Source organism: Hemiscyllium ocellatum, chromosome 15 (genome assembly GCF_020745735.1).
Source record: "Hemiscyllium ocellatum isolate sHemOce1 chromosome 15, sHemOce1.pat.X.cur, whole genome shotgun sequence".
In the NCBI taxonomy this organism is placed as follows: Eukaryota; Metazoa; Chordata; class Chondrichthyes; order Orectolobiformes; family Hemiscylliidae; genus Hemiscyllium; species Hemiscyllium ocellatum.
This window is the reverse complement of record NC_083415.1, coordinates 59,861,514-59,874,365: the sequence shown is the minus strand read 5'-3', so window position 1 is coordinate 59,874,365 and position 12,852 is coordinate 59,861,514. Positions and strand designations below refer to the sequence as shown.

General features: G+C 39.9%; 1 protein-coding gene across 3 annotated transcripts in view; it reads right to left on the bottom strand.

Moving 5' to 3' along the window:
* Positions 1-10,474: 10,474 nt before the first annotated feature.
* The window catches only part of rbm39a (RNA binding motif protein 39a), a 45,758-nt gene continuing 43,380 nt past the window's right edge, over positions 10,475-12,852 (bottom strand). For all 3 annotated transcript variants that reach the window (XM_060836528.1, XM_060836527.1, XM_060836529.1), the window contains 2 exons: positions 12,697-12,775; positions 10,475-10,783 (listed from right to left, as the gene is read on the bottom strand). In XM_060836528.1, coding sequence (XP_060692511.1) covers positions 10,683-10,783; positions 12,697-12,775 — 180 coding nt within the window. In that variant the 3' untranslated portion in view covers positions 10,475-10,682. The remainder of the gene's footprint in view (positions 10,784-12,696; positions 12,776-12,852) is intronic.

Below are 12,852 nucleotides of genomic sequence, written 5' to 3'. Positions count from 1 at the left end.
AGTAATAAATTCTGCTCGCTCAGGTATTGACATGCATATGCCTTGAATGAATAAAAAGGAATTGTGCTGATCCTGGACATTAAATAAGTCCTTATGAAAAATTGATGTTTACACCGTGCACGTTGTTGATTAATTCTAGATAGTTAATTTCAGACTGTAGACTATAAGAATGAGGCAGCCCACCACATCCCAAAGGACCAAATGAGGTCAAGCATCATTTTAGATACCTCTGAGCACTGCTGGTGCCAGAAGATTGGTAAAGCTGCCCCATGAGTGGCAGGGTAGGGCTCCACAGTTGGAGCTCACCCATTCCAACCACTTTTCTTTCTTTTCTCATTTTTTTTTAAACACACCTTTCTACTTACTTCCTGGAGGGAGTTCAGACTTTGCCGAGTAGTGTGGCCAAGCAGAACTCTGGTGGTTGGTGGCAATGTGATTCAGCTGGGGGCCTGGAGTGGGACTTTGGCAACTTGTGGCTAAGCGGCTCAGATGGTAGCCAATGGCAAGAAGGCACAGGGATCAAGAGATCGGGACCAGTGCAGGGGAGAGACTGAGCCTTCGTGGGGAAAGCCCAGCATAGAGCAACTGCCGACCCATAGCTAAAGGACTGTTACTTTGGAACTTTTAATTTTATTTCTTACTCCCTTATACCGAGAATTGTAATGTTATTTTGTACCTAGGTACTTAATACCTAAAATAGCATAGTGAATGGTAACACTAAACTTGTCATTGTACCTCTTTAGAACATAGAACAATATAGCGCTGAACAGGCCCTTCAGCCCTTGATGTTGCGCTGACCTGTGAACCAATCTCAGCTCGTCCCCCTATGCTATCCCATCATCAGCCATGTGCTTATCTAAGAATTGTTTAAATCTCCCTAATGTGGCTGAGTTGATTATATTAGTAAGTAGGGCATTCCACACCCTTACCACTCTCTGCATAAAGAACCTGCCTCTGACATCTGTTTTAAATCTATCACCCCTCAATCTGTAGTTATGCCCCATCGTACAAGCCGAAATCATCATCCCAGGAAAAAGACTCTCACTGTCCACCCTATCTAATCCTCTGATCATCTTGTATGTCTCTATCAAATCCCCTTTTAGCCTTCTTTCCAATGAGAACAGACCCAAGTCTCTCAGCCTTTCCTCATGAGACCTTCCCTCCAGACCAGGCAACATCCTGGTAAATCTCCTCAGCACCTTTTCCAATGCTTCCACATCCTTCCTGAAATATGGGGGCTAGAACTGTACACAATATTCCAAGTGTGGCTGCAACTTTTGTAAAGTTTAAACCTCCCTAAAGTTGCAGCATGATATTGCGACTCTGGAACTCAATCCCTCTACCAATGAAACCTAACACACCTAGGACACTATTCAAAAGAGCCACAACACACTGCAGTACACCAGAACTGCGAAAAGAGGAAGAGGAACAAATTGGCCAAAGAACTACGACAAAAACTGAAACACCTAGTCAGCAGATCCAAACACTCCATACAATCAACACAGGAATTCTTGGACATCATCAGGAATACACACATAGACAAAGAAGAAACCATGGTATCATTCGACGTGACGGCACTGTTCACATCAATTGACAAAACCCTAGCCAGAGAAACAATAGCCAACCTACTGGACATACATAACAGAACACAGGAGGCCGAACCTATCAACAAGGACGGCACTCTTAAACTACTAGACCTGTGCCTCACCACACACTTTACATTCAACAATCAGATATACGAACAAATCAACGGAACACCCATGGGATCACCAATCTCGGGACTCATAGAGGCAGTTATGCAAAGGTTAGAACATACAGCCCTACCACAAATCCAACCCAAACTCTGGATCAGATACGTCGATGACACCTTTGTAATCATCAAAAACACAGAAATAGAAAAAACACACCGAATCATCAACGCCACACTCACAGGAATACGATTCACAAGAGAAGAGGAAAAGGATAGCCAACTCTCATTCCTAGACGTGTTAGTAGAGAGAACACCCAACGGAGAATTCACCACAAGGGTACACAGGAAACCAACACACACAGACCAAGTCCTAAACTATGAAAGTAACCACCCCAACACACACAAACGAAGCTGCATCAGGACACTATTCAAAAGAGCCACAACACACTGCAGTACACCAGAACTGCGAAAAGAGGAAGAGGAACACCTATACAAGGTATTCGCCAAAAACGGATACCCATGCAACTTTATCACCAGATGCCTAAGAGATAGACCACGGAACGAGGACATGCCACAACCAAAAGGACTAGCCACACTACCATACGTCAGGAGCGTCTCAGAACTGACAGCCAGACTACTGCGACCCTTAGGACTCATAACAGCACACAAGCCAACTTCCACACTCCGACAACAACTCACTAGAACAAAGGACCCAATAGCCAGCACGAGCCAAACTAACGTAGTTTACAAAATACCATGCAAGGACTGCACAAAACACTATATAGGACAAACAGGAAGACAGCTAACAATCCGCATCCATGAAAATCAGCTAGCCACAAAACGACACGACCAGCTATCCCTAGTAGCCATACACTCAGACAACCAGGAACATGAATTTGACTGGGAAAACACTACCATCATAGCACAAGCCAGACAGAGAACAGCCAGGGAATTCCTAGAGGCATGGCATTCATCCACAAACTCCATTAACAGACACATGGACCTGGACCCCATATACAAACTACTACAGCTGAAACTGACACCCGGAAGCGGCAAGAACAAACCACTATAAATACCGGAAGAAACATCAAAGCAGCGCTTCACAGGAGGCTCCAATAGCACTGATGATGTTCCCTAGCCAGGGAACGAAACTTTTGCAGCAAAAACTTCCAGCTCGGCGAACAGAACCACAACACCTAACACACTGTATGCCTTCTTAACAGCACTATCCACGTGGGTGGCAACTTTCAGGAATGAATGTACAAGGACTCCAAGATCCCGCTGTACATCCACACTACCAAGAATCTTTCCATTTACCCAGTCCTCTGCCTTCTTGTTATTCTTCCCAAAGTATATCACCTCACATTTAGCTGCAATGAACTCCATTTGCCACCTCTCAGCCCAATTCTGCAGTTTATCCAAGTCCCCTTGCAACCTATAACATTCTTCCAAATTGTCCACTACTCCACCACCTTTAGTATTGTCTGCAAATTTACTAATCCATCCACCTATGCCTGCATCGAAGTCATTTATTAAAATGACAAGCAATAGTGGTCCCAAAGCAGATCCTTGTGGCACACTACTAGTAACCGGACTCCAGGCTGAGTATTTTCCATCAACCACCACTCACTGTCATCTGTCTGAGAATTTTGTGTGGCTCCATCAAATTTTGTTCCAGCACTCTTATAGAAACACACTTGAATATTTTATTACTTTGACAGGCTTTAAAAATTCACGTTGTTGCACACTGCTCAACAAGAAATCAGCTGTGTTCCATATGGAAGGTACATCAAGGATTAAATCTGGCTTTTTGTTTTTTGGTTATCCAATTCCAGGATATATTTATTGTTTACCACCTTAAATGTACTAAGTGCAACATATTTGGGAGTTGAGTCAAATTATAAAAGCACAAGAAACCATCCAGCTTACTGCTCTGTGCAGTAATTCAGTCCCATTACCCCACTCAAACCTCATAGCAGTGCAAGATTTCTTCAAGAATCCATTTAACTTCCAGCTGAAATTATAATCTTTGCTTCTGCCAGTTTCCCAGAGTGTATCCCAGCCCATTACTGCTCACTGGATAAAAGTGTACTTCCTTTCATTCACCCTACATTTGTCACCCAAAACTCTTGACTTTGTACCAGAGAATAAAGAAAAGCTTTCCTTTGTCAACATTATCCCAACATCTACATAAAATCTCAACCATTTTTATAATGGTAATACCAGCTTCTCCAATCAAGCTTTGCAGATAACATTCCTCAACTACAGAACTACTCTAGCAAGTCATCTCTGTCCCCCTCAAGGATTCTTACCCAATTCTGCAAGTGCAATGATCTGAATTGAGTGAAATATTCTTACTGGCTCAAAATATTCAGCAAGACATCCTTACTTTTGCACTCCATGTGTATTTTATGCAGCCCAAGATTCCACATACATCTCTGCTTTCTCAGCATGTCTTGCTATCTTCAAAGGTGCATGCATATGCATCCCTAGGTACCTGTCCTTGTCAGTGCAGCATTTAGTTTAATACTTCTCCCTATAGCCTTTTACAAAATTAAAACCTCAATTTTTCTATATTACCTTCTACTTGTGTTCAATGTTAACTTATGCCTTGTGGAACCTGATCATATCATCTTGTTCACCATGACTCCATTCTGGATATAGGTTTGCTCGCTGATCTTGAAGAGTCATTTTCAGACATTTTGTCACCATGCTAGGTAACATCTTCAGTGAGCCCCCAGACAAAGCCCTGCTTATGATTCCTGCTTTCTATTTATATGTTTGGGTTTCTTTTGAGTTGGTGATGTCATTTCATGTTCTTTTCCTCAGGGGGTGGTAAATGGAGTCAAAGTCAATGTGTTTGTTGGGAGAGTTCTGGTTGGAATTCCATGCTTTGTCCTAGGATGGGTGTGTTGTCTCAGTTGAAGTGGTGTTCTTCCTTAACTGTATGTAAGGAAGTGAGAGGAGGTCATGTCATTTTGTGGCTAGTTAATGGTCATATATCCTGGTGGTTAGTTTTCTGCCTGTTTGTACAATGTAGTTGCAAATGTGTTGCTGGTCAAAGCACAGCAGGCCAGGCAGCATCTCAGGAATAGAGAATTCGACGTTTCGAGCATAAGCCCTTCATCAGGAATCCTCTGTATCAGGGCTTATGCTCGAAACGTCGAATTCTCTATTCCTGAGATGCTGCCTGGCCTGCTGTGCTTTGACCAGCAACACATTTGCAGCTGTGATCTCCAGCATCTGCAGACCTCATTTTTTACCTGTACAATGTAGTGTTTGTTACAGTTCTTGGATGGTATTTTGTATGAGTTTTGCTTGTCTGTGTAGGGTCTTTCAAGTTCATTAGCTGCTGTTTACCCAAAATTCACAAACCAGGAGGCCCCCCTCATACCCATAGTCTTGCTACCTGGAACACCAACTTACAGATTGGCTAAGGATCTACACCAAAGACTAAAGCACTTCATACAAGACACACAGCACTCCATCCACTCCGCCCAAGAATTCCTGAAGATCATCAAAGACACTAAGATGATGAAATAATGGTCTCCTTTGATGTAATAGCCCTGTTCACATTATTCAACATCAACCTGGCCAACAAAATACTGATTACACTATAAGACCCAAACAGACATACACCAAACACCAACTTCATCAGCAAGGACAATATTGTCAAGATAGTGGACCTATGCCATACCACTCACTTTACTTTCAACAACGAAACCTACAGACAAACCAATTGAACACCCATGGGATGTCCAATATCAGGGTTCTTAGAGACAGAATGCTGAGACTCAAACAAATAGCTCTGCTGACCATCCAACCCAAACTTTGGGTCTGCTACCTGGATGACATCTTTGTCATCACTAAACAAAACAAATTAGAGGAAACCTTCAAGACCCTCAATAAAACCCTGACTGGCATAAAATTCATTAAAGAGGAGGAAAACAACAACAAACTGCCATTCCTAGATGTTACAGTAGAGCAAACAGCCAATGGGGAACTTCAAACCAGCGTCTACAGGAGAACAGCACATAAGGACCAAATATTGAACTATAGAAGCAATCATCCCAACATCCACAAACGAAGCTGCATCGGAACATTATTTCAACGAGCCACCAAACTTGGCAGTACAGAGGAACTATGCAGAGTAGAAGAAAATCATTTATATGGTGTATTAAAAGAGAATGGGTACCCAATGAACCCAGTCTGCCAATTTCTCAGCAACAAACCCAAACAAGCAGACAAAATGTGCCCAGAAACCCTTGCCTCCCCTCCATCAAAGACATCTCTGAAATGACTGCCAGACTACTCCGACCCTTTGGCATCATAGCAGCCCACCAACACACTAAAACAGCAACTAATGAATTTGAAAGATCCTATACAGGCAACAAGCAACATTAAATGACACTTACAAAATACCTTGCAAGAACACAAACAGGCAGAAAACTAACCACCAGGATGCATGAACATCAACTAGCCACGAAACAACATGACTCTTTCTCACTAGTATCCTTACATACAGATAAGGAAGGACACCACTTCAACTGGGACAACGCATCCATCCTAGGACAAACCAAACAGAGACGCGCACAAGAATTCCTAGAAGCATGGAATTCCAACCGGAACTCTATCAACAAACACATTTGACTTGGACCCCATTTACCACCCCCTGAGAAAGAGAACAGGAAATGACACCACCGACCCAAAGAAACCCAAACATATAAATAGAAAGCAGGAATCATCAGCAATGCTTCATCCGGATGCTCACTGAAGATGTTACCTAGTGTGGTGACCAAAGATCTGAAAAAGAATCTTCCAGCTCAGCGAGCAAACCTATATCCAGAATGGAGTCATGGTGAACAAGATTATACAATCAAGTTCCACAAGGCATAACTTAACATTGAACACAAGTGGAATGTAATTATCTCAACCCGAGATAAAAATCTTGCCAAAACTCGCTACCATGTCTGGTTTTATCAACAAATGTCCACTCATATGTATGGACAAAGTAGCAGTCCCAACATAGTCTCCTCAAAGGATCAATTACACATCCCCAATCAAACTGCCATTTACAACTCATTGTCTGCTGTCCTAAGAAAATCCAAGCTGATACAGACTATCCTATTCCACAAAGTTCAATTTTATTAATCAACTCTATGTTATACATTGTCATTTAAGAAAATCAACATTGACAACACCAAGTATGCTCATTAACCTTATTATTCCATCAAGGCTCAAATAGTCAACACCATCTGCCTTTTACAAATCAATACTGCTTCATATCAACTCAAACTGCTCAAAATGCCTGTTAATTATTTCCTTGGTTATTGTTTCTTGAAGCTAGAGTTGTTAAACTTAACCAACTTTAGTTACTAGGAATATACTTGCAACTTCCTTTGAACAAGGGTGTAATAATTGTCACTTTAAAAGCTTCTGATTATCTTACATCTAGGGAAGTTTGGAAGATTATATGAAGTCTTTCAGCAACCTTCACACACACATCTCTTCAGAAACTGGAATGCAAATATCTGGACCATTTAAGCATAGCCAGCTTCTCCTGGCTTTAATTTGTTTCCATAGATGTATACCACCAAAGTTTTCTTGATCTCATTTTTGGATCTCTGTAGGCTGAGGAATTGATTAGGATTAGTCATGTTCCCATTATCATTGTGCCAAGGAGCGAAGATACAATTCAGATGGACTTTGGTACTTTTTAAAAGCAATTTTTAGGTCATACGCCCATTTCTACCAAATTTGTTTTTAATAAGATTGCGCCAGTTCAGAACCTGCAAAAATCTTATGGCTTTCTTTTATCAATTTATCTCAAAGTTAATCTTGACCGAGTATTTTTAGACACATCAGTCTAGTGCAGGGATCAGCAACCCTTTTTTTTAAAAAAAAAGCAATATTAGAACTAATGCTGAATTCTTTGACATTTTGAAAGTCATCTTTAAAATAGGTGTCAATTTCAGATGCAAAGACTACAAATTTCTTAATGAATAATGTTTGTGATTATACAAAAAGACCTAACAGCAGAGTATAGAGGAACCACGAAAATCTGAACGACATGGGCAGAGTTTATTTTGTTCAGACAATCGAATGCCAGATAACACAGATTAGTCAAGCATTGGGATCTTGTGATCTTGCGGGATAACCTCATATTCAGATAATCAAATGCAGGATAATTGAAATTCCGCTGCAATTTATTGCAACGTTAGAAACAATAATCATAACCATAAATCCTAAAACCATATAGCTACAAACACTCAAAGGTTAGGATGCAATGATGTTTTCTTAAAATAAATCATTTATGAAAATGATAAATTTGTCTCTTCCTCTCCACAATAAAAAAACACCTTTCTTGCCTTATTTTTCAGGCTTTTGCTCAAGTTGATATGATCCACCTGAAAAATGTTTAGAGCAGAACTGGCTCTATAGTTACCGGTTGCTGACCCCAATTTAGGGTATATTTCAGAGACTTTTGGGGGATAATATGGTAGTTATTCCATTTGATCTCTGGATGACTATATTAAAGTTAAAGGATAATTGATTATTCTGGTTACAGAACATCATACAATATGTGTTGACGCAAGTTTGTGTTTTACCATAAGCTTGATATACTTAGGCTTTTGATCAGAGCAGGAAATGTTAGAAGTATGAATCAACAATATCTACAGCCTGAAAGAAATGCATGAATATCCATGCGAATTAAACAACTATTAGAACCACTCAAATGAGTTAAATCACTCATATCCGTACACAACACCCAGGAATATAGATGTGAACAAAATTCAAATTGTCCCCCAAGAGTTTTTTCTCTTATTTATTGACTGATTTTGCATTTTTATACAAAATTTATACCAATTACAAAATCCTTACTTTGGAATAGAAATACCAGGCTGCTTTTAAATCACACTAGAGTAGGGAAAAAGAAATCAGGTAATGTTTACACTCCAGAGCTCATAGAGCTTAAAAGAAAAGCAAAAGACACCACGAAGGGCCAGACAAAATTACTATTACCCTTTTCAGCTTAATTTCTTGATTGTGCATTTACAAGGAAATCTCTATTAACGAACTTTTCCAATGCTTTTTCCTGCTGAAGACCTTCTACAATATAAAGGCAGTGAGAAACAATTTCCTTTAACTGGCCTTAAGTTTTATTCTAAACACAGCTAAATTACAGAAAGACCACGCTTACCTGTAATTAGTATCCAAAGATACACTGAAAATGATTATATTTGGCTCTCATCTTATTTGACAAGTTTAAAAAAAATGTGCAATGAGGGAAAAACAGTTCCAACTACAACGTAAGCTTGTCCATGCACTTAACTTGTGAACTGACAATATTCTCTCAATATGAACTATACACCTCTATTTCGTTCATTAGTAACAAAATGTTGATAGTAATACTTCTTGCCAGAGAAGCCTGACTGATGAGGTTTGTTGTTTTGTTTGGAACTTTCTTCATGTTTTAGCAATGCTGTAGTATTTCATTACTTACTGAGGTGTTTTGTTTAATTTCTATTTCTCCTCCACCACCCCTCAAATTAGGCCCTCTCCCATCAAATCATCTTCAACTGAAGGTTTATGATGGTTTTAAGGTAAGATTAAGTTTGTCTGGCCTCGATCCTATGGAAGCACAAGGATAGCACATCACTTTTATAACTGTATTTACATAAGAAGCTCATTGGGGTGTGAAGGTCACCACTGAGAATGGACCAAATAAGGCAAACTGTATATACAATAATTTTAATCTTTAACTGTTGCCTAGAGATCAACTGTACACAAAGGCTATTTAGAATGCAGTTTCATTACAATTTACCTTTTATATAATTAAAACCCAGAACTTTGGTCATAAGAATGCTAGCCAGATCTAGATTTAACACCTTCTAGAACTAGGTGTAGTGATGTTTCTAATATTAGACAGACCGAGGCTGACTCTGGTATAGAAAGAAAGCCACTCCAATTATCAATTCTGAACATGGAATGGAAACTGGCTGAAATTTTCCCATGTGCACATGTTGCACAAATTAAAATCTGTATATACCTTCTGTATATATTCCAACTGGTAGGAATCCAAACCTCTGGATATCAGTATAAACTCTTTCATGTTTGAACTCTGGGCTCTCAATACATCAACCTAGAATGGTTGGCAATATGAATCACCAAAAAAAAACAATTTTGTAGCAAAAGACAGGGCCCTTTTTCCAGTTAGGTTGAAGAATCCAAACTGGCCCCCTTTTCCCCAATTGTATGTAAACTCACCTCAACACTCCTTATAACTTGCCCCATAGATTGCTTCAGTACAGCCACTAACCCTCATCTTATTGAATCAACTGGGATTCCATATAGTTAGCAGAGAAAATGCAGTGAATGATCAGTGCTGAGAATTAACGGTATGATCTTTAATTCACAAGAGCTGCAATCTATGTATTAGGCTACCTTTTCCAATACCGCACTTAGATACAATAGTATTTTCCAGACAAGTTTTTATTAAACTGATAATTATTTATAAAAAGGCTCATCTGCTACGTTTGATCAGAGGAGCATCAAAATTAATTAACTAAACATGTAACTAAAATTTGTACGAGTGCAGTGCTATTTCTATGGAGTCTACCTGACTGCAGTAGTCTTATTTCAGAAACCACAAAAATAACTTCAAAACCCCAAATACAACTTTTTCAATACTTGCAGGCTTTTTGCTGATCAGATCGTCAATGCTACTGTGTCATCAAAATATAGTATACTGCACCAAAATTAAAATAAAACAGCCTGAGGGTGTTTGTGTAAATCTACTTCTGCCATTTTATTTCCTTCCACTGGGGCTTGGCAAGATAGAAAAAAAAACATTTATCATCAGTTCATTTGGGGCTGTGCAAGAATCCCCCAGTACTTTTCACGTGTATCATCTGTACAGGTGACCACTATATAATTGTCCACTTTCCTCCAAATTAGAAGTGAGTGCAGTAATGCAGTTTCCTTGCAGCTCCTATCGTCTTGCTGGAGTCAACAGCTGGGTAGTTGTCAATGAATCTGGGAAGAGATTGTGGTAAGTTGGAAGTGGCACATATGCAGCCGTGATCATTTTTCCTGTGAAAGAAAAACAAGTTACAATTCCATATCAAATTAGGCACAAAAGCAAATCATTTAAAGACTGTCTCAGTCTCCTGACCAGGATACTGCAGATTCAGTTCAGGATCTGAATAAGCTTAGTTAACCACAGCCAGAATGAAAACTGGAGCAACATAATGGGCATCATCAGTACCTCGCTCTAATCTAAGGCTCCCCCTAAGCCTAGTACACTGAGAAGTTGGAATCTGTGGATAATCCTTTGGGCAATGTACATCCAGCGAGTGTTTAGAAATGAATTTTATATTGTAAACTTAACCTCTAAATGTAAAGTACAATAAAGTATAACACTACTATATTGAAAGAAACTGGTGCGTTAGCCCTTTCTGTAATATCTTTTTGAACTGTAATGTAATGTATTTTCACAAATTTAAAACAATCAAGTGTACTTAAAAAAAATTGAATTGAGCAGCAAGGCCCACCTCCCCTCGCCATCATTCTGTTTGCACATACTCAGTTCAGGAAAGAAGCTGGGCTGGATCTAACCAGACCCCTCCACAGATATTGGTCTAAAACCCAATTAACCCCGCGATAATACACATTTGTAAAAGCGTCTTGTTCAAACAAAGAGTCATAGTCAAAAATCATAGAAAGAAGCCAATGTCTTCACAAAAACAGAAAATACTGGAGGAACTCCAGACAAGACAGCAGCTGTAGAGAAAGAAACACACAATAGGTTTCAAGGAGTTTAAAATCTGATTGAAGATTTGTAGCTCGGGTGTCCGTTGTTGTGGTTCTGTTCGCCGAGCTGGAAGTTTTTGCTGCAAACGTTTCGTTCCCTGGCTAGGGAACATCATCAGTGCTGTTGGAGCCTCCTGTGAAGCGCTGCTTTGATGTTTCTTCCGGTATTTATATTGGTTTGTTCTTGTCGCTTCCGGGTGTCAGTTTCCGCTGCAGTGATTTGTATGTGGGGTCCAGGTCGATGTGTCTGTTGATGGATGTTCTTGCCGTTTCCGGGTGTCAGTTTCAGCTGTAGTGGTTTGTATATGGTGTCCAGGTCAATGTGTCTGTTGATGGAGTTTGGGGATGAATGCCATGCTTCTAGGAATTCTCTGGCTGTTCTCTGTCTGGCTTGTCCTATGATAGTGGTGTTTTCCCAGTCAAATTCATGTTGCTGGTTGTCTGAGTGTACAGCTACTAGAGACAGCTGGTCATGTCGTTTTGTGGCTAGCCAGGGAACGAAACGTTTGCAGCAAAAACTTCCAGCTCGGCGAGCAGAACCACAACAGGTTTCAAGGAGTCATATCGGAATTGAAACATTAACTGTTTCTTCCTCCACAGACGCCACTGACCTACTCAGTTTTTTCAACATTTTCAGTTGCTTCAGATTTCAACATTTATTGTATTTCGCTCATGTGTTAACATCTAGAAGATGGCAAAAAAATCTATAATGGAACTAAAACTGCACCAAACATTGCCCAGTACGTCATGTAAGTTTCCTCATCAATAACAACACACTCCAGTTTTCCAATGTAATTCAACTTACATAGATGTAACTTCGATGAATAGGCTATTCAAACTTACCAGCCAGCTCTACCACACTAAATAATGGCTAACCATCTACTTCAACACCATAGGCTCTTCCCCAGTACCCCTTGATATCATCTACTGAATCCGTGTCGTTGAACATACACCATGTCTGAGCTTCCATAACTCCATGGAATGAAAATTTCCACAAAGCTTCACTGTCTGAAGTAATTCCCCCTCATTCAGTTCTAAATGGGTTGCCTTTCATTCTGAAACATCTGGTTCTAGAAACTCTCATTCCAACAAAAGCCAAGGGAAACCCTTTACGAGTTTTACAAGTTTTGAGCTTAAGCAATATGCACAAATATGTGAAAAAAACTTTGAGCATAATTTCATGAATAACCTACCAGCAAACCACCTTCCATGCAAGGCACCAACAGCAGCAGCTGCAGCAGCAATAGTCGGACATTTCACATAGACATTTCCCTAAAATGAGAAATGAATACTGGATTATAGCTTTTGACAAGTTTTGACAAAACACCGATATTCAACTTTAGCCTACC